The sequence below is a fragment of the Falco rusticolus genome, chromosome 3, assembly GCF_015220075.1.
Source record: "Falco rusticolus isolate bFalRus1 chromosome 3, bFalRus1.pri, whole genome shotgun sequence".
NCBI lineage: Eukaryota > Metazoa > Chordata > Aves > Falconiformes > Falconidae > Falco > Falco rusticolus.
This window is the reverse complement of record NC_051189.1, coordinates 104,532,673-104,554,838: the sequence shown is the minus strand read 5'-3', so window position 1 is coordinate 104,554,838 and position 22,166 is coordinate 104,532,673. Positions and strand designations below refer to the sequence as shown.

Sequence of the window (22,166 nt, the reverse complement as noted above, 5' to 3'; positions counted from 1 at the left end):
CCCAACACGTTCTCAGAAACGATGCTTACCGAGTTCATAGGCCGTGCTCCAGCGGCAGCGCAGCAAGTGCCGCATTTCCATGTAACGGAGCAAGGCGCAGATAACTGGGGAGCTGTGCGGGGCTGCGGGCGGTACGGTGAGAACACAGCCCGCGGGAACCGAGGAGCTGCTGGCTGGACAGAAGTGCTGCTGTGGCAGCAGAGCTCCTCTGGTGTGGGCTCATCAGCTGTTTCCACGAATCTTACTTGTTTTCCGCCCTCTAGAGCAGCTGCACAGGAAGGTGCCGGGGTGCAGCGTGTTCTAGTGCTTTCCTTCAGCCCCCCATCAGGCTTCCCGCAGGTGAGGGCGCAGCTTCTCCCTGGCTGAGGAAAGAGCTGGTGCTGGCCAGGGAAGTGCATGGCAGAGGTAGGGTGCTGAGGGTGCTGAGGGCCGGTTGTGGTTGCTCGTCAGCATTTGGAAAATTGGAGACGCTGTGGCTGCTGGCTTCGGTGCTTGCGCCCGCCCAAGAGCCTGTCTGCTGGCAGGGCTGTGCAGAGCTGTGTCCAAGCACTGTGCCAAGACGTCCCATGCTATCAGAAGAGTTAAATCATAATAACATTTGATAGGAGTGGAGGCATTTATGGTCCGGTATTTTTTGGGGTGTTGGTAGATTGCCGGTTTAAACAAACTAATGTAGATATTTCACTCTGAATAGAGAAATAACAAATATTTTTAATTGCCGTCTTCAGTCTTGTCACTTTTCTGTGAAAAACTTGCTTAGATTTTTTGTTCCAGTCTTCCCTACCATGGCAGAAAGTAGTTTAAAAATAGGCAGAGAATCTTTAACAAATTGGCGCTGCCTTCTGCCCACGGTTGTCTTCCTACGTGTCAGAAATGAAACTTTCCCTCCTCAGAGGCAGGGGCCTGTGTCAAGAGCAAAGTCCCTGCTGTTCAGCCATTCCGGTTTCCCCTCGTCCAGGCGCTGGAGACGCTCAGGCTGCGCTGTGCGGCTTCATCTAAGCAAATGAAGATAAATAAAGGGCTGTACTGGAAACTTTTTCCGGCGTAATGCAGTAAGCTGAGGTGTTGGTTCTTCTTGCAAACCAGTGCTAACTGGGTTTAGTGTGAACTGCATTGGCAGTCAGAGTACTTAGTTAAACCTATATGATTTGTAAATTAAATGCATCTTGGCTGCCATAGGGCCCTGATTCGGGAAGTTACTTAAGCAGACACCAAACTTTCTGTGTAACTGTTGTCACTAAAATTTGGCCTCTTGATTGTTTTAAGAACCGTCTATGAAACTGACTAATAATTCCCATAAGTTTGTGTTTATGGGTGAGAATAATGCCATTTTTTTAAGAATAATTTCACTTCAGCCGTGAGTTACAGGCCACACGGCCAGCCCCTTGCACTGGTTGTAATTAGCTGCAGGCAGAGGTTAGGTCTACAAAAAAACAGCAAGAAAACCAACCAAAACACTAATCCCTCTTGTCTTTGGGCTTTCTATTAAAACTTTTTCTCTCTTGCATGTGAGAACATCTATCACATAGGGCTGCCTGGAGTTTTAACAGGTCTGTGTGTTTAACATGGAAGTTTGTTTTGCTCACTGCTTTGCTGCATTCAGTTTTGGAGAAGGATTAAGACAAGAATAGATGGTGTTTGAGAGAGTTGTTGGGGAAAAATTGGGTAAATGAGCAGAGTTTTGCAGTTCTTGAATGCTCCTTTCAGACTGCAGGTTTGGCACTTAACATGTATTTCATGTTTCAGTAGTTATAATTAAAAAAGACCCAACACCAAAACCACAGATTCGTTAAGTTTATGCTTTTTATGTTCACTTCCTCCTTTTTTTTTTTTTTCCCTCCCTGTGAATATATGACAAGTTTCTGCTGCTGTGGCTACGCCAGATCCTTTATCTCCTGCATTTTCTCTTCACCTTCTCCTGTGACTGAGAAGTGCATCAAAGTGATTCAGGTTTGCCATGAGACACTTGAGAAAGGTCACATCCGCTGATGCGCGCTGTGCCAGCTGCTGAGCTGGAAAGGAAGTACTCAGTGTGGTAGCGTTGGGAACTTGGGGGTTTTTGCCTCTGCCTGATTTGGTTTCCCTCTATAAATGTCAGTTAAGTTGCTACCTGGCCTCTGCACCGCTGGGATAGCGTGCAAGGAGTCACTGCTGTTGGCGACCAGGCTGTGTGGACAGCCCCGAGAGGTGACCAGGAGCCTCGTTCCGTTGGCTGAGGCAGTGGCTCTGGCGGGTGCGTGCCGCAGGGGCCTGGGCACTGCTGGAAGGAAGGACCCAGGGGTCTCCGCAAAGCCCTAAATGTTTCGGGGTGAGAATTAAACTTGCCGCAGGAGCCCACGTGTGGCACTCTGTGGATCACCTGTGCTTCTGCCCCGTTGCCCCCTGTGCCCCCAGCCTCACCCGGGGCAGGTGTGCAGGGCAGCGGTTCTCCCTGTGTGCCAAAAGAGGGCAGGCACGCAAATACCCCAACGTCTGGAAACCCCTCGGGCAGCCAGTCCTAGTCACTGCAAAATCTCCAGGCTGAACCTGGAGGGCAGCAGAACTGAAAGGAATGCAACAGTTTTGACTTACAGTTTCAGGTTATTTGTCCTTAAGCTTTTTGGTTACCCCAGTCTTTGGACAGTACTGTGTGAGCTGTCACTGCTCGTGTGGTATCCTCCCGGGGAGTCGATGTCCCTGTGCCCCCTCTGCTGCCAGCCCCACCACGTCCTTGCTGCAGTGCTGACCTGACCCCCTGCGCTGACTGTTTCTCTGCACTTTTCGCAGCCCATTAAAACTGCTGTTCTACCACGGGTTCCCTGGTGTGGCAAGTCACTTCCCCTTGTGCAGGTAACATTTCTTACAGCTATCACGGCATAGTAAAGGGATCTTAAAGACCGACTGATAGTTGTTTCCCGAGAGCATAGACAAGTTCTGTATGACAGAATGAGAATCCTGTAGCTAGCAGTGGACTTTTCTACAGTGGGATGAAAGCAACTTAAAAGATGGAGCTTACAAGGCAATTTATACATTGGTCTAACAAATAGAAATAGTCATTCAGAAATTACGTAGATTTCATGTGAAGAACCTCTTCACTTGTAGAAGAACTTCATGGCTTCTGTGGTCACCCATTATGGGTAATCAGAAAAATCTCCATGTCAGGAAACCAGACACTCTCTGTAGTAACGATACTCTTGATGACGTGAAGTCCAAGGAGTGTCAATAAAGGCACTGGACTTGCAAGAACTAACTATGTGGTTGAGAAGTGGTTGCAATCTTTTGTTTTCTTTTTCTTTGTTCTTTCCAAAAGGTTAGTCATTCGGACAGTTCAGAAAACTGGCGGTTCCAGTGGCCCCAGGCAAAAAGGAAACTGTAAAATGAGGCACCTGGCGATGTGTGGGACGTTCAGCTCATGGCTGGATATCCTTATGATGGGCAAAAGTAGGATTTGCAGCCAGTTCTGTAAATACTCTTAAGAACGTGTGCCCTGAGGAGAGAGGTAAGAGCTGCCACATTGGTGCGTTTCAGTTGGGTGGAGGAATCTACTGATTCTTCCTTCAGATCTCATCCCTGAGCACTCCTCCTCATGTTATATGTCCAGGTCATGGTAGCACAGGGGAGGAAGAAAGGATTAGGAGATCTGTAACATCTTTTCTTCTGTTCCATCACAGTGTGCATTTACGTCTCAGCCTTAATTTGCCCTGAGAGATGTACAGGTGTGGGCAGGCATGGCTGGAAGAGAGTCCTTCTGTGGAGGTCAGGGGAGGAAGCCAGCCATTGCCTTTGGGGTCTTTTGCCGTGTGTTTTTGTGCCTCCCTTCCTTCGCTGAAGGAAGGAGATGAAACTTGTCTTCCTCAGGTCTCCTGATAAATTGAGGCCCCGCACTCTGAACTGAGGTTTGTTTCTTGGACACAGTCATAAAACATTAAGACCTCTTCATTCAAGAATGGGAACTAGAGCCTGGCACACAAGAGACCCTTTGGTTCAAACACCGGCACAAGCCTTTGCAGAGTCTCTCTTCAAAGGGACAGTAGCAGCAGCATTTGGATGCTCCTTTTTAGTGGCAACTAAACTCTGAACCCTGAGGTGTTGCTGAACATCTCGGCCACCATCTGCTTCTCTTTGCTTGTTCAAGACCCTGCTCTGCCTTCGTGTTTCATGCAAAGAAGGCACTTCATGGTATGTGTGCTCAGACAACCCCAAAGACCACATTGCTTCCAATGGCCTTTTAACTCTTGGGCTTATCATTTTGACCACAGGTCACATGAATCAAAAGGAGCTCTGCAGGCCATGGAACCTCTGCTTGTGTGTGAAAATAAAAGATGGTAAGGATTCCTGATTTCTGAAATGTCTTAATTAAATATTGTCTAGTTAATCCTGTAGCTGCTGCTGAATAAAACCACCATGCAGTCAGGTGGTGGTGAGGTGAGAACTGCTGCTTATAGATGAGTGAAATAGGCATTTGTTCTATCAATAGGTGCAGAGAGAGCTGGGAACCCTACTGGATCAGGCAGCAGCATGAAGCCTAGCAGTACTGACATACATCACATACAGAACTGAGTGAGAAAGGGATTGACAGATGAAATGTCACTACTGTACATCAGAGACAGGCAAGCTTAGCTTTAGAAAACCCCCAAAGATTTTAAAGCCAGATAGTCAGGTTGTCTCTGAAAGGTCACTGCTGACTCTAGAGCTTTAGACTTGGCATGTACAGCTATTGTCTGTGATCTAACTGTAAATGTTCCATCATCTGGGTAGTATCTGTGCACGACTGTAATGCTTGAACAAGAATGAAAACATGTAGAGACCAATTCAGGAAAAAACAACATTCAAAAAAGATAGAAGGAAAGAAACTATTAGTTCCTGTTCTGATAAACACCAGGTATCAGATAACACATATGCTAACTGCCTGCCTGCCTGCCACCTTTGCCAGGCTTGGTGATCCCTTGTGTACCTCCTGCCAGTTGTCTCAATATGACCTTTGGAGGTCCCTTCTCTATTGCTGTGTTCATGATGCTCAGCAAAAGTCTGATTAATGTTTGTATTTGGTATTTAGGCAGTGCTAATTATTAATACCTGTCTTTGAGCTTGATGGGGAAAGGCTATTTCCTCCATCTGGAACATTTGCACTGTCCTTGTCTTTTCTGAGAGCCATGGTCTAGTCTATTGCTACTGCTGTACTTCTGAAGAATATGGAGGAGGTAAGGTCTGCAGAGCATGTTGCTGCAGCATTGAAGTGCTTTGCCTAATAACTTGTCTTTCAGTGTAAGACTGCAGAGTTCTGAAGAGGGTGAGAAAGTTTTGTATGCTGCTGAGTGCACCGTGTTTTCTGTCCAAGGGCAGCACCCTGACCAGTAGCTGTAAACCGTCCCTGTGCTGCCCACAGCATCATGGTTATGCTGATTGGAATTGCTGGTGAAAGGAATCCTGACTTGGGTGACTGAACCCAAGAACCGTGGTGTTCAGGACTCTCTATGGCCAGATCATAGAATCATAGAATAGTTTGGTTTGGAAGGGACCTCAAAGATCATCCGGTTCCAACCTCCTGCTCTGGGCAGGGACACCTTCCCCCAGCCCGGGCTGCTCCCAGCCCCGTCCAGCCAGACCTTGGGCACTGCCAGGGATGGGGCACCCACAGCTGCTCTGGGCAGCCTGGGCCAGTGCCTCACCACCCTCAGAGTGAAGAATTTATTCCTAATATCTAATCTAAATCGGTTCTATTTTGTCTTAAAACCATTACCCCTTGTTCTATCGCTACACATCCTCGTAAAAAGTCCTGGTAAGCTGGGCAGCAGCTGAGCTGGCCATGAGTCTCTGTTTCCACTGTAGCGTGAGTGGTGCAGGCTCTGAGAAGTGTGAGGAGCCGTGCTGTGTGGGAAGAGGAGGGGATCTCCTGTACAGCAGAAGTACAAAGTAAGAGGCTTTTATTTTCCGAACCATAACAGCTGGCCTTCTAGGGGCATTAATTATGTGGGAAAAACTGACAGCAGAGAGGTGTCTTTTGCCCACTTGCAGCTAGTTTGGATGTCATCTTTTAATAGAATGGGTTCACCGAGCACATTTAAGACTACGAGCAGCTTTGTGGCATATATTTTTAAAACCAGAAGGCTCTGTTGTGTACCAGACTAATCTGATTGCTTCCAGTCCATGACAGGAACACAAGCAGATCCCTGAACAGACCAAAGACTAAGTGAAGAGTGTGTTGACTGACCTACTCTTTGAGATCCATAGATTTATCTTCAGGAAGAAAGCATAGAACACACTGAAGGAAGAGCGATGATGTCTGGGAAGTTTATTCAGGCTTCTTTGGCTGTGTTTTAAACTAAGGAAGTAACAGGGCAAGTGTCAAATGCTGTAGGCATGGCGTTTTCTAGAGACAGGTCTTCTCACAGGTCTGACTCGCCCTTGCCTTGACCTGTTCGTCATCACAGGCAGCGTGGGAAAGAATCCCTTTAAAATTCCTTCTGCATCGGAATTCATCCGTTCAGTTGGGAATGAGGTCAGATTTTAAATACTGTCATCACTGTGCACACATAAAAGCAACCGCAAGCTACAGGGGTAGAAGTAAACCCTAGGGTATAGTGGAAGTAGAAGGGGAGGAGGGGGAAAGCAAGCTGTCTACGCATAAAGCAGAGATGGGTGTTTCCATACGTGTTTGTATAAGGCAACACATTTTGGAATTGAAACCCAGCAGCGGGTGATGATTACAGGCAACATGTCTGTGCCTATGTACAGTTTTGCTGAGCAGCTGTCTTGTTGTCTAAATCCCAAGGGTGGAGTGGTCAGTGGTCGGAGCAGCTGTATGTGTCTCTGAAGAGCCCATTGCAGCTATTTTCAGTTTTGGTCCCAGGGCTGATCTTGCAGCCTATGGGGAAGCCAGTATTTGTTTTCTTGGTTTCGTGGTATCCAGGAGTTACATTGGCTCTGGAAAATAATTCAAGAGTCCTCTGATCCAGAGTGAAGGAAGTTGAAAACAATTAACAGAATCAAAATGTCTGATGGATGGATTGACTATACATTGCAATCTGATAGTTAAATCCTTGCAAGTTTCTACATTCGTTAGGATATCTAAGTCAGAATAAAGTAGTCTGAGAGCACTGAATTTCACACACTAATTTGCATTGCATTAATTTTTAGTTGTATATCAACTTGCAAAACCCCTTGAAAATAAACTTATGTGATACTACATCTTGCTTTTAACCTGCTGCTCTCTTAATGGAGTCACAGTTGTGCGGTTGCTTAGCCCTGCTTTTTTAAGAAACTAATGACGTAAAATAAAATCTTTTCCCCGCCCCCTAAAGGAACAGGAAGAGTGCAGCCACAAAAAGCACAGCGCCTTCCACAGCATCAGGGGAAAGAGTACTTTTGCAGGGAAGTCCTGATACAAGCCCCCTAGTGTGCTTTGGGGGTTGTATAGCTCAAGACATGACTGAACAGACAAGTGAAGTCAGTCACATCAAGATCCGAGCTTGCTTGCTGCTGGTGGTGTGCCTATGGCAATGGACACAGCAAACTCTGGCAACACCATGCCAGGATGGTGAACTGAGAATAATCAATAAATATGAAAAGAAATGCTGCCCCAAATGTAGCTCAAGTAAAGGTAAGGGAATGATGTGCCTGTTGTCTTTCTGATTGTCAACATTGTTCTATGTCAACCAGGGTAACTGAGCATGGGGAACAGGCAGTGTGTGTGTGTGCGTGTATGTAAATGTATCTTGAGTAACTCTATATGCAAAACAAAGCAGCAAGGGCTTCCTTCCTGCCCCCTAAATTCATGATGTGCCTTAGCTATAAACTTCTGAGTAGACTGATGTTTCAGAATTGTTATGTGCTTACACTTGTTATCCTGTAGTGGGAAAGGGAAAGCAAAAGCTAAGTTTCTGTGGGTTGGTCTTGCTTGCAAGGAAAGAAAGCATTTGCTTAACACTGATTCTGAGCCCTTGCTCCATTCAAACATGGTTTCAAACTTGGTCTGTGCCATTCAGGCCTCAGAGGAAATATGGGGCTTGATGCTCTCTGTAAGGCTGTCCTCCGCAATTTGTGGTCCTGAAGAGTGGGAAGCAATCCCACTTCAGTCCCTCCATTCTGCTGACCTGTGCTTGGCCCACAAGTAGATGCACAGGCAAGGTCTCAGGTGATCATTAGTTTCAACAGCCTGGTCTAACCTGTGCCCTTGCCTGGTCTTGGGATGGTGGGGAGATGGTAATGGATTCTCACTTGCCTGTAATTTTAAGTCAAATTAAGGCATGAGAGGTAGAACAGGCTAGCCGCAGGACTTACTGGGTAACATTTCTGTGCTTCTTGGGCTTCAGCCCAAGAACAGGTGATTCTGAGGGCCTCTTCCATGGTCCCAGGAGCAATCATACTATTCTTCCTAATTTAGTATTGTCTGTGACAGTAGCCAGAGCTGAACAGCAAGGAATATGCAACTGTTTGTGTGACCTACAGCAAGGAACGCACCTTCCTTCTGTGCTTGTCCCAAAACAGAGTTGCTGGAAGACTTGTCTGGCTGGTGTGGTCGTGGTGGTGTCCCACAGGCTAGCAACAGCTTTATCTGGGAAGTTACATCTTTCATGGGTGCCTAGATCGGAGTCAGCCTCCCATCTAATCGTAGCTTGAATATATCTGCCTCAACTGACAGCAAGGACACTGAGCTTCCTGTGGAAGGAGTGAGCAGGCACACGGGATTTGTGGGAATGAGCAATAGGTGAAGAGCTGTAGAGTCTTCAGTAGTGTGGAGATCCCAAGGTATTTCCCTTCCCACTGAGATAAAGTCATTCGGCGTGAGGTAGGAGAGTCATTGCTTAGTGGGATCAACTCCAGAATCACCCGCTGGTCATACACCGAAGGAAGCATCCCCAAGCTGCCAGTCTTCATTAAGCTTTGAAGGCCAGTAAGAGGAGGCCAGTGGGCAGAGGAAGATGTGGGCAGTGCCCTGGTGGCCCTGTACGTTCCATCACCAACCTCAGGAAATAATCTTTGCTTGATCTTTGCTGCTCACTGTGGGTTTTTAAGCATGCTATCAAACTAGCCAGCATTTCCCTCTGTATTTTTTTTTCCTTTAAGGTTATACGGCTTCCTGGTTGAACAGCACTTTTCCTCTAACTGGTCTCCAACTGCCCGAAGGACTGCTTGATACTGTTTACTGATGGGATCAGTATATATGATCAATCCTTTGCTTTCATGAACCCAGGAGCCTGTCAGAATTAGAGGTGATATTTTTTGAGTGCAAGCAAAGTTCACAGCAGATTTCCTCTAGAAATAGAAGGACAGAGGGCAGGAAGGGTTGCTGGTTTTATGGCTTGGATTTAGACCCACTTCTGCCAGCAGTGTAGGAAGCAGCTGCTGTTGTTAGGAAAGGCATGGAAAAGGAGCTCTGGCTTCACTGGCCAAGGGTCTTTTGGGCATCCCTCGTCTAACTTGGCTGAGCCTAACTGAGAAGGGTGCTGGCAGTGTCTTGAGGGCTGACTGGGCGGCCTGTTAATGTGTAGTGCTTCCCTGGGACACTGGCAGTGCCCTCCTCACCCCACAATGTCTACATCTGCACAATGTAGTCAAGCAAGCCTGCTGCCTTGCTTCTGTCTGCCACGACCTGCGCTGGTATTCCAGATAAGAGAGAGGGGTTACAGTGGTAAGTCATGCAGTGCTCAGATAACCGTGGTGTAAAAATCTGAGTGGTGCTGAATTTGAGTACTCTAAACTTTATCCAGTATGCATGGGAGTGATATCTTGCTGGTGTCCATTTTTTCCACCACAGTACAGTAAGGAACCTGTAATTTCACCTGTATCAGCCAGTAAGACAAATGGTTAAGTTGTTTTCCGTCCTCCATGACAAAGGCAAGTCTAACTTCTTCCTTTTTGGCAGGAGACAACAGCATATGCCAAAATATTGAGGACCATGACTGCAGATGTCGTCAGGGATACAGCTGTATCGATAACACATGTCTCTACTGCAAAAAACTTCCTGAATGCGCAGAGGGCGAGGAGCTGGTTAAGCTCGGTAACTAAAGAAACGCCAGTGGCGCTAAACAGGGCTCAGTATAAGTGGCTGGCTGAGCAGCAATTTCCATCACTTGCTACAACCTACTTTTGGGAAGGCTTATGATGCAGAGAGAAATGGCTTTTATACTGTCATCTCTGTGACTAAAACTCTTCCCTTCCTAAATTCTGAGACTTTCACTTTTATGCTTAGACTTTCGGTATTACTTTTCTTCCAAGCTGCTAGAACTGTCAGTGGAAGACTTTTATTCTGTGTTGCCTCTTAACTTCAAACCCTCTGCTGTCAGATCAGACTGTTCCGTACCTCTTCTGTAAGGGGTTTTCCCATACATTTCCCAAAACGCGAGGGTGGCAAGAACTGCTCATGTATTTCTCCAGGGGGGTGATTCATAATGCAGAAAGAGTGTAGAGGGAATGCATCGTGCTCTAATCTGTTGTATCCACATCTTTCAGTAAAGGCACTGACTGATAATATCATGTTCTCTTTTCTTGTAGGCATTTTAGACTTCACATTCAAATGTAAACCATGTGAGATAGGAACCTATTCCAATGTTAAGAATGGCTGGTGCCGTAACTGGACTGAGTATGTATTTATTGATACTTTTCTTCTTTGGAAATATGTGTGATAAAATTCTCAAATGATTAGTACTTAAATTAGAAAATAAAATTGATTCAAAGACAAGATCACCAATGAGATTAAATGATGAGGTTTTTTAAATTCAGCACTAGATGATATTTCTTCCTCCTCTGGCTTTATAAATACTAAAAGCGGCACTTAAGATGAACTGCTGTGTGTTCAACTTCCTTCCAAGTTCAGCTCAAACTGATGCAAAATAATTCCAAATATGAACATCACTTGAAACAAAGAAACTAAAAAAATTGTGCACATAAACAGTTGTGATGTGTGTTATCTTGTTCGGGAACAGCCATAACTTTACATGCACTGCTATAAAAAGGGGAAAAAAAGGAATCAGGTTGTGGGAGGAGTGGAGGAAAGGAAGAAAGGGAGCCAAGAGAGGCTGGAGACAAATGAAGGGAAAGGCAGGGACCTTCTAAATGTGACTCTTATTCTTCTTTTAGTTGTGAAAGTTCTGGATTTCTAACAATCAAGCAAGGCAACAGTACACATAATGCAATATGTGGTTTCCCTGCTAAAGATCTGGAGCAAGGTACCTTCTCACAATGATTTGTTTCTTTTCTCTATGCTTCTTGGTGACTTGCTGCATAGTTATCACCCAGAGCTTGCTATCATGAAAATTTGCTTTGAAAATTACTGTTGTGTTTCTTGCAATATTAATATATGTAGAATTGTTGACTGGGGCAAAGATTCCACCATTAAAGCACTGTCACTAATGAAGAAAATGAATAGAGCATGCTTATTTGGCAAATTACGAGTTTTCCATTGAACTGCTCTTGCTGTTTTGCTAGATTTTCTTAGGAAGGCAATAACTTAGTTAGTCATCCAGTTCCCTTGCAAGTATTGGTTGAGTCAACACCCATAACTGAAATCTCACATCCTATCATAGATCAAATTATATAGGAATAAATGGGTACAGGCTTTGCAGGTACTGAGTAGCTTGAAAACAGCAAGCTGCACTGCTCCTGCTTTCCCCCCCACCCTTGTCCCTGCGATGTGTTGGTGCCTTTCAGGTCTGGGCCCTTCATTCAGAGAAATTACTAGTTCTGCTGAGACAAATTGCTGAAAGGTGCTACTTTCAACTTTCATGAGGCAGACACAAGTGTGAAAACTTGGCATGCTGTAGTGCTAATCAGGGAAACATCGAAACCAAATGCCCCAAAAAAAGCAAAAGCCAAAACAGAGCAGATAGAACAAGTGACAGCTGCAAGAGAGACAGGCGCTGAACAACGAAGGGATCAGGCATGTGGGTTTTTAGCATGAATGTTTCTTACCGCAGACAGTGACCTACTGCACCCTTGACTTGGAGCTTCTCCGTTTTATTGTTAATACCTGCAGTGTTTGGTTTTTTCCTTGTAAAATTGTTTTCAACAGAAAGAGGAAATGAATTTCTAAATTTCCTTGGAAGAACTGCCTTCCCTTTAACAATAGGCTAGGCACATGATTTCTTAATCTTTATTAAATATATTTAATTGCAGCTCCTGTTACAACTGACTCTCTCTATACCACCATCCTGGCTATCCTTACCGCAGTGGCTGTATTTGTTCTCATCTTGCTGACCTTCTTCTTGCATTTCTGCATATGGTCACTGAAGAAAGAAAAATACCACATGGCTGACGGTAAGTGCACCTTTGTGGACTTCTGTGCAGCTTTTCAGTGGTGAGCAGTGTGTCCATTGATTCAGAGTCAGAATGGAATAAATTAAGTTGAATAAATTGAGTCAGTATGGATTTACTCTGTGATTTTGGGCACGTGAGTTAGTTTCTTTGTCCTTTCCTCAGAGAGAGGCTGTGTTGGTAAAGGTAATGGGCAGCTGACATGTGTGAAGACCTTTTGTATGTGCAGTGCTTTTGCTTATTCTCACTGCAGATCTGGAACATAACTTCCCTAGGCTGCCGGGGGCTCCAGAACTGTCACACCTTGGAGAAGAGACTTACAGCTGCCAGTTTCCAGAAGAAGAACACGGAGACAAAACACCAGAAGAAAAGCCTTGCTACTCCCACCCTCAGAGCCAACAATGAAAACAGATAAATTGCAATGTGCTGTCAGAGCTGGGGAGCTGAGCTCAGCTTTTCAAAAAAAAACAGAAGGGAGGGGCTGGATGCATAAAGCATCGTTACAGACGTAGCAACAAGGGATGGGTTTGGGGGGAGTTTCGCTTTGTTTCTTCTCAACAAACTTAACATTTAGAAAAAGAAAATGTACCAAGTCTGGCTGACATTTGGTTCAGCTGTCTGGCACTATTGCAAGTTTCCTGACCTTTTTTTCCTCTCTCTCTCTCTTTTTTTTTCTCATTGATGCTCTTTTCAACTGTGTTTGGGACCAGGGACCCTTCCTGTCATTATTCCCCTCTGCATCTGCTGCACGTCTCTGTGGTGAAGGATGGCATCCCACTGTCATCCTTTTGGTGCATGGGAAAGGCAGAGGTACCGGTAGGGCTCTCACAGCTTCCACAAGCTATCGTTGTTCCCAGGATGTGTCCTCACGCTCATTAAGGGGATGAGGCATTGTGCCTAGCCACCCTACCTGCTGCTGAGCAGACAGGACTTCTCACTCCTGCCAAATTGCCCTCTTTGTTGCGCAGCAAAGGGCCAGGGCTCTCCATCATTCATACCCTCCTCTCCAGTCCCAACAGAAGGTGTTGGTTAGGCCGGTCTCAGTGCACAGAGGTGCCGGTGTGGGTGCCACCGGCCCATCATTTGTGCTTGCAGACGTGTTTCTGTGCATGTTCTGTGACCCTCTCATCCCCTCCAGGGAAACCAGGGGAAGAAGGGAGTAACATCTCTCTCCTTCTCTTCTGTAACTCAGCAATCCTTGGTACCTGGAGTACTAGAATACAAGAGGGAGACTTCTGAAAGGCTCAGATGTGGATCATGCTGCCAAGAGAAAATCCTTGGGTTTTGTGCTTTCTTCTCACCTGGTTTATATGGCAGAAAAAGATAGTAGAAAGCAGAGAAAAGCCCTGCATTTGTTCTTGATGCTTTTTTCTCCACCCCAGAAGAAGGAGAGCATCTGCTGGTATATACCAGCATAGCTCCAGTGACTTGATCATCAGCTAAAAGATGTTGCCTTTACTGGAAATTGTACCATGGAGGACTTTTTTTAAATGTTAGATTAGTACTCCTCCAGTTTCATAGAGCTCTAACATGGCTAGAATTAATTGTTTTGCCTGAGTTTAAAGGGACAGGGGTTTAGCTGGAGCTGGTTGCTTGCTGTGAATTGACAGTGATTTCAAATATGAACCTAGCTTGTGGCTTCAACTAGTTAAAACCTGAATGTCTTTTTAATGTAATTATTTTTGTGTTATGTGACTGCAATAATAGATTCAAGGCTCTGGATGCCTTCTGATGAAGGCTGCTTGGAGTAGGCTCTTTTATGACTGAATCAGCTCCAGGCAAAAATGAGTTTTGACTCAGTCTTCACATGAAAGGTTATAAATATCTCACATTACAGCAACTTCCTCATGATTTCTTACAGATAATGTAAACAGTACAGGACTTCTAAATTAAACCCTAACAGAATAATGACATTTCTGTTAATCACCTTACTAAATACTCAAAGGGGATTGATTATTCCAAGTCTGAATGACATGCTGTTTTCAGTAGGCCTCTGTGAAATTACAGTAGCTGTGGAGCAGAAGTTATTGCCTCCACATCTGTGAACGGAGAACCCTGGGACGTGGAACAGGTTATTGCCTGGGTAAGCTACTCACATAGCCTCTGTGCGCCAGGGCTTGGCGAGACTGGACAACGATCTGCCTGCTCAGCTGGCCCAGAGGTGGCTTCATGACCTCTCTGGGCAATCCAGTCCAGTGACTGACTTCAGGTCAGAGAAGGAGAGAGATTTTGTTAGTTAACATTTATATTATCCATTATGATTATGAGAAAAAAACTTGGATTTTTCAGCATCTTTTAAAGCATTCATAAGCTATCATACCTCCTTGGTCTCTCTAGGCTCTTACCCAGCTTCACAGGTTGTGGTTTCTAGACCTCTTTCTCTCTCTCTAAGCTCTTTCCAGTTGGTCTTTCTTGAAGCCTTCTCGGGAGGAGGTCTTGGCAAGCTTGAACAGAGCTGAAGGATTAATGTTATGATTCATGGACATGGTTTTCTTGCTGAACATTTCTTCAGTGATTATGTCAAGAGGAGTTATCCTGTCTCTTCTGCCTTTCTTTGTGTGTGTGTGTGCGCGCGCGCGCACATTATAGAATCTTGTAACTGCGTGAAATAATTGTAAGGGGAAATGAAATGCAAACGGTTATCCTTGTTCACTGTAGTGTATTCCTCCATAGTGCTACTTTTAATCTTCTACCTTCTCTGTTGCTGTGTTTACTGCAACTGATATCCCTTTTCTTTAGCTTTCCCTTCATGCAGAAGGGGAGCAGTGATACTTCTCAACCCTAAAAAGATGTGAGACATAATTAGTACTTCCAATGTATTTTTGCCTTCTTTGATCCTCTTACTGTTAATTCTTGCGTTACTGATAATTTTCCCCATAGATATCGCTGTGTGAAATTCACTTTAAAAGAGAGTGTTTTCCTCCATTGCTTTGGGAAATGTGCAAATTCTTAATTGAGATGAACTGGAGATTCAGCCAAAGAAAGATAAAAGCATTGGATTGGATTAAATGTGAAAACTTTTAAAAAGTCTAAGACTGCCTCTGCCTTGTAAGCAGTTTCTCTGTAGGGTTTAATATAGTCATCAGTCTAAACGCTGGCTAATAAAGACACTTCTTACTGCTCCTTCTATGTTGGCCGTGTTTATTCTGGGCTCTGTATTGACCCTTCTTGATTTTTTTTAATGTATTCGACAAGATTTCTGATTGTGACCTTTTAAAATAAACTTGAAAATTGAACAAAGTGCCTATGTGATGTAATTAAGCCAACTGGAAACGTAAGGTTTTATTCTTTAAGTCATCCTAGCCCAGTGTCCTGGAGTGCACTTTGTTTTCCTTTCCCAGTTCACTTCCCCTCTCTTATGGGACTCTGGCTATTTCAGCAACACACCCCCAAGCAAATTCTTCTGTCACCAGATTTTAGGGTGGTGCACTTGTGCTTTTTTCCGTTTCTAAGCAAGGGGCAAACCGATTCCTGGCTACTGGCTAAACCAGCTGCTTAGCCACCTGCTCCCAATGCAGCTGGATGCTGGGACTGACCGTTTTTTCCATTCCTGACAGAGAAGCAGCAACATTTTGGGCAAAAAAAAAAAATTCAGCAGAGATTACTATTTGGGGAATGAAAGGTTTGAGCGTCTAGTGGAAGTCTGTGCCTCTGGCAACATGCAGCAGATCTTGGTGAGGTGTAGAAGACTTTCTGGGCTGTGGGTGTCGAATGGCCGCCGCCACTGCCAGTTAATACTGAAACACGATGAACAGAGCTGTGTTATTCACTGGAAATTTGCACAGCGGCCTTTTGGGTTTCTATGTGCCAACCTTCAAGACCAGTTCCACCTCCTGCTTACCTAACCACCTGACTTGACGGCTGCTTGTTGATGGGAAAAGCCACCGATTTCCTGACTTCTTAAAGCTCCAATTCAGAGGGAAAAACCCAAACTGTGAATCATTTAAGCCCTGGAGAATTTCTGTAAAAAAGCTGTTCTTTGCATCAAAGGAAATGAAAGCTATGGGCTGAGAACAGTGAGCTTGTAAGTAAACACTGGATTTAAGTTTCCATTCAGAAAGGACAACAGATTTATTTAATCAGTGTGCAATTACTGCAGTATTTGAATCGGGTCATGGCTGAATTTTCAGCTCAAATCCCAGACTTTATGGCGTTTTTCAAGGTCTGATTTGAATTTCGGTTTGATCTCTGTATATGGACTGTAGGTTAAAAAAGGCTTCTCCCGCAGATCATTTACATCCCATTCGATGTCTGTAACAATTTTATTTTTTGCATGAGTCTTATTTCAAAAGAGAAAATAAAACACCCCTAAAAAATATCCCAAGGTTTCTAGAGGCTGAGTGATCAAACACATTTAGAAATACAACGCTTCATTAATGTTATTGCCATGAGTAGTTAAATGTAGTAGTAGTAGTTAAACGATACATGGTGATATCTAAAAAACAAAGAAAAGATTCCTTGACTGTCCTAACAAAAAGGCAACTATGCAGGTTCGGAAATTACAACATCAAATGTTGGCTCGACTGAGGACACAGTAAGTCTTACATGATGTGTACTTGAAGCTTAAAAGGTATATTTCACATTTATGGAAAAAAATGCCATTTTTTGTGGGACAGTTGGTAACACTTAGTCCTTGTTTTATTAGGAGTTGTCCAGCACATATCTTAAACTTGTCTGTGGGTTCTATGAACTGGGGAAGCTCATTGTAAAAAAAGTTCTTGAGCTGCGTACCCGTGAGGGGTAAGTTTTAGGAGGCTACTAACACAACGTGTTTTAAAAAGCTGAGGTGGCTGAGCTGTGCCCGAGAGTCCCTTCCCTGCACCTGAAAGGGAGAGTGACTGGCTAGTGGGGGTTGAACCTGGCCTTCAGGGGAGAACCTCGGCTCACCGTGGGTCCTGCCACCCTCCAGTGAGCCCTGCCACCCTCCAGGGACCGAGCTCTGAAGTCAGAACCAAATTTAGCAGCTTTTCTCTGAGCAACGTCTATTATTTCCCTGATACCATTTAGCATGTTGTGCTTCTAATCTGGAGCAGTATTCCTAAATTTTTACTTTTAAAATGAAAAGGTAAGGTGGCAAAATTTTAGGGCAGGGAAAAGGCACCTAGCAGAGGAGAGGAGTTATGTTTCTGTCCTTGTTTTCATGCACCTTCTCCGAGAGTTTAATAGAAAAAATTCTTCGAGATCTACACTTGTTCTGGATTTTCTCTGGTTGTAAATGTTTAAGAAATGTCATGCTCTTAAAACAAAGTTTTAAGCTTTGTTTAAAATAATATTTGTTATTTAGAAGTGGCTTGCTGTTCATAATCAGATAAAGACCTTCCCACACAGTTTTAGGGAATGCAGGGCAGTGGTCAGGAGAGCAAGGCAATACCCTTTCCTACAGCCATTCACCCACACACGTGAACAGTGATCACAGGTATGTGGGGGCCCCATGAGCTCTGGGGATTTCTTCATTTTTTAGCTGCAAAAGAGTAACAGGGTAAGAGAAATGCCAGAGGTACAGAAACGGCTTTTCCCCTGCTAGAGGTCTTGCTCAAACAGAAGGCAACTAAGGATATGAGCAGGCAGTGTTTTGTTCTGCTACCATGTCTGCTCATGTTCCCCGAAAATTACTTGTGTTCTAAAACTGAAGAAGGTAAACCAATATTTTCATGGGACTTCCTGTCCTTAATTTTTATTTTTTTTTTGCCTCCTTTCCCAAGGAAAGGGAAGTTAAGCAACTGTGTGGTTACACAACTTTTTCCAAATAACTTTACAACTTACTGCCTAGTTTCAGCCCAACCTGGCAGAGCTGTTCAGTTCTTAAAAGCATCAGAAAGGTGGCTCATAATTTATGGTGCTTGTAGGCATATCTTTGTTAGTTTTCTTTTTTTTTCTTCTAATATTGTTGAATTATTTTTTTTCCCAGTATAATCAGTTGCCTGTTCTCTTGATTGACATGTGGCCAGTGCAAGCCGCATAAAGGAAAACTTGGGACAGAACATAGGGCCACACAAAGCTCGTTCAGGTGACTTTGCAGTTGCACCATGGATGCTACCTGGGTGATTAAGCTACGGGTAACTAAGAACTTCTGTTTGAAATTCAGTGCTTGGTTGGTTTGGTTTGTGGCAATGCTTCCTTTTCAGTGCTACATATGTAGGGTCAGGGAAAAAATTCCTAAGGTGTTCACAATCCAAATAAGTATTTTGAAATCATCAAAATGAATAGATTTGATTCAGCCTGGAGGTTTTTGGGTTGTCCTTCCTGGAGGGTAGAAGACAGCAATTTGAGTATTTGGGAAATGATTTTTGGTTTATGAAAACTTCCAGGATTAATATTTCTTCTTGATTTGCACAAGGAAGAAAAGCTATAGAAAAGGGACTATTCACCATCAAGAACTGCAGCGTGTCTGCCATTTCAAAGGAAGACAATGGCTCTTCGAACTGATACTTACCTGAATGCTGTTTTCTACACATCGTTTAGGTTCAGGTAAAAGAGTTTTATTTGTAGTATTTACACAGTATTTTACAATGTTTCTTTTTCTGATAAGAATGAAGTAATAAATATGGTTAAGAAAATTGAGAAAGATTTCTGCTTGAAGCATATGTGTACAGCTGAGGTCAGAATCACAAGATCCTGCATTGGTTGCAATGGCCCATTCAAAACCACAGCCCGTGGAGCACAGTTTGTGCGCAGATCCTTGTTCACCTCTCGGTCTGAAAGAAACTTGGCTTCCAATTTCCAGTCCAGTCTTACTCGTTCTTGCATCTTCGTTACTTTTTATTGGGATTGGATTCAAAATATCTTCTTCTTGTCACTGGATGCTACTGTCACCTAGTGATGCTGCTGGGGTCTCTCCGGGATGGTTGGTGGTAGCTGGAGAGCCAGAGGATCAAGGATTTTCTCTGGCTGGAACATATTTTCAGCACATGAATATTCTAGCTCTGCCAAGAATTTCCACACTGGATAAACAAACATAGCCATGCTGGACTATAGAATAGCCATATCATCCATGAGTGCGCTGAGCCCGACATCTCCCCTGCTTTCAGCACAGCCACTGCTAATTCACCTTTCTCTCTCCTGAGCCCAGGCAGGGTTATCCACTGTGCAGGGTGTGCTACATCTGCTGGCCAGCAAAAAATGGTGAGACTGCAAACTAGAACCTAGATAAGGTGGCATTTTGAAGGACCTGCTTGGTATTAACTCCTGTTTACATGGCTGTAACTTCCAGGGAACCAGGTCATAAGGTAGTAGTGAGATCCAACTGTTTTGGGATGCAGAGTGGCATGATGTGCCTGTCTAGCTTCATCAAGCAGAGTCCCATGCCCTGCTTCCTCCCCTCAGCAGTTCTACTTATTTCAGTATGTCATTTACACCGAAATCAGTGCGGGCTGAGCGCTTAGGTATCAGTCTTTCACTCCTAGAGTAGGTAGGTGTTTTGCCAAAGAGGACCCAAATTCAACCCCTTCTGACAGAGCATTTTTCTTTTTTTGAATACCCACTGATACTTCACTGGCCAAATGGATGAATCTCATCAGGAGAAAGATGGGCCTGAAGACAACTCCCTGCTCGGGTGAGTCTTTTGTGGAAAAGGAGGAGAAAAGTTGGGAGGTTGGTATGTCTTAGATGAATCTATGGCTGGGAAAATCCTGAATATCCCAGGCTTGAAAAGAGATTTTGCTGCAGTGAAGTTCTCTGATAAATAACTTTTGTAGGTAGAAAAAACATTTTTCATAATCTTCTGCTGTGGAACAGGTGATAAAGGTTGGTTCTGTCAAGCTTCCTGCAAGACATAGCAGGGAACAGTTCAGGGATGGAAGTGTGCAGAGCCTGCGGTGGCACACAGTTGTGAGCCTCCAGCCAGGAAAGCCTCGGGGACCATCCCCTGGGGGAGACCTTCACAAGAAAACCCATCCCCAAGGCAAGCCTGAGCACCGGTGTGGCTCAGTTTCTCGTTAGAATCACAGGCTGGCTGAGGTTGGAAGGGACCTCTGGAGGTCACCTGGTCCAAACCCCAGCTCAGGCAGGGCCACCGGGGCCAGTTGCCCAGGACCATGCCCAAGCAGCTTCTGAGTATCTCCAAGGCTGGAGACTGCCCCACCTCTTTGAGCAACCTGTCCCCATGCTCAGTCACCCTCACCGTTAAAAAACTGTTTCCCTGTGTTCAGACAGACACCCCCATGTTTCATAGCTCTTGTTTTTGTCAGTTACATATGTGTAAGTTCAAACTGTAACCTCCCCACACAGCAGACTTCTGCTTTGCCTGCATTCCAGTTAGGTGGAGTTTTCCCTTCAAAGAAGAAAAGAAAAAGGATGCTTTTCCGCCAGCTTCTCCCTTTTCTCCTTGCTGTTCAGACATTTTCATCACCCAGTGCTGCTCGCTAGTTCCAACTCCTTTTAGTTCTTCACTTATTTGACCATTTCCAATGTTTCCTCTGTTACCTTGTATGTGATTGCAGCCCTGTCCTTATCCACAGAGAGAAAAGCAGATCTTCTGGAAAGAGGATCAGCAGTCTTTCCTCGGAGTCCTGTGGAAACGAGGCATCTCAGAGACAGCAAAAATGTGCAGTAAGTTCCACTCAGTGGCTCTCAGTCAAAGGCAGAATATGAAGTTTAATGACTATGACAACACACCAGAACTCAGGACTGTCTGCAGCTCCCAGTTGCTCCTCTGCCAGCCATGGTTACTATTCTTCTTCAGGCTGGATATTCATTGCTTAGAAAGCTGGTAGGATCTCAGCAAGTGGTGAGGGTCTTTTTAGAACAGGGCAGGCACACATCTGCAGGGATATGTTTAGAAAATGTTGATCTTGCTGTGTGGTGGGAAAGGGATGGACTGTCCCTCCCAGCTTCAGTCCCGTGGAAGCGGTGTGACTGTTTGGACACATTGTCAGAAGCAGCTTTCAGAAGTACAACAGCACTTCCTTTTAACTCTTTAATACTGTGGGACTTCGACATAATTAGCCTGGGGGTTTTCTTTCTTTTTTTTTCCTTTTCTTTAAGCATCAGTTCCATGCGAGCCTAAACTTCTGCTGGTTCCAGTCTTCTTAAGATCACCCAGGTGTCAGAGCAGTACACATTGTACATGACCCCCGTGCAGCCACTAGCCACTCACATCCTTCCCAGATGCCGAAAAAGTTTTCCTTCTCACTTCAGAATAGTCTTACACAACAGATGTCTCACCAGCTCCCTTTTCTTCCACTGTTCATCAGATGGCATCTTTTCTTTTTTTTTTTTTTTTTTTTTTTTGAGACAGAGGAAAGTAAGGTAAACGTACAAGTATGATATTTTTCAGGGTTATGGGGTGGTAAAAGAAAGATATTTAGGATATATGCTTGGAAATTGGGAAACCCATGATGAAGTTCTTAATTTGCAGCAGGTTTCCTACCCACCTGAAGAAAATCATGTGTGCTGTGGCTTCATGAGCAGCAGCTGAGACAGCCAAACAGCTTTAGCTATTAAAAGGAAAAGGTTCATCTTCCCCCTTCTTCTCAGAAGAGGTTGTTTGAGATGCTGGTTTGATTTGTATGCTTATTTCACCTTAGTTTGAAGCCCTTTGGGCTTGGCATTCAAGTCCCTTTGTTGGGGGGATATTTTCCTTTTCCTTCCCAGTACTGCTGCCCAGCTAACGGGAATGGGGTTCGATGTGGGCTCCCAGTATGTGGCTGTGCTGGGTCCTGGGTGGGTTTCTGCAACCTGCGTTGAATCCTCAGAGCAGGACCGCTTGGGCTAACAGCTACTGTAAGTTTAGCTTCTATCCACTGGTTACGAACAGCTACGAACATCAGAAATCAGCAGCTCTTAAGGATGGGTGGTCCCGGCTGCACCTTCTGCCCCCCGACCGAAGGCAAGCGTGCAACTAAGGTACCACGGTGCGTAGAGCCTATGTCATGCTGAACCTCAAGTGGTTGTGTAAAAAGGGAGAAACCTTAGAACTGTTAGTAAATAACACCAGG

At 44.7% G+C, this 22,166-nt stretch overlaps 1 protein-coding gene across 7 annotated transcripts; it reads left to right on the top strand.

Moving 5' to 3' along the window:
- Positions 1-65: 65 nt before the first annotated feature.
- Positions 66-13,619, top strand: TNFRSF18 (TNF receptor superfamily member 18). 7 transcript variants are annotated; one of them, XM_037381265.1, is made up of 10 exons: positions 66-339; positions 2,767-2,829; positions 3,290-3,478; positions 3,838-4,158; positions 4,239-4,304; positions 9,845-9,979; positions 10,474-10,561; positions 11,059-11,147; positions 12,094-12,234; positions 12,485-13,619. In XM_037381265.1, the coding sequence occupies exons 5-10, from the start codon at positions 4,244-4,246 to the stop codon at positions 12,634-12,636; spliced, it is 666 nt and encodes a 221-aa protein (XP_037237162.1). In that variant the 5' UTR covers positions 66-339; positions 2,767-2,829; positions 3,290-3,478; positions 3,838-4,158; positions 4,239-4,243; the 3' UTR covers positions 12,637-13,619. The 7 variants fall into 7 exon arrangements, with proteins under 7 accessions (XP_037237162.1, XP_037237160.1, XP_037237163.1 ...); XM_037381263.1 differs by having other exon boundaries at positions 66-405; XM_037381266.1 differs by lacking the exon at positions 3,290-3,478.
- The last annotated feature ends 8,547 nt before the right edge of the window (positions 13,620-22,166 follow it).

Excerpts from the sequence above, each read along its gene's own strand:
- TNFRSF18 (XM_037381261.1), top strand. The coding sequence starts at position 7,405 with ATGACTGAACAGACAAGTGAAGTCAGTCACATCAAGATCCGAGCTTGC. Across the intron at positions 10,562-11,058 it reads TGGTGCCGTAACTGGACTGA|TTGTGAAAGTTCTGGATTTC; the intron begins GTATGTATTTAT and ends TTCTTCTTTTAG. Across the intron at positions 11,148-12,093 it reads TGCTAAAGATCTGGAGCAAG|CTCCTGTTACAACTGACTCT; the intron begins GTACCTTCTCAC and ends ATTTAATTGCAG.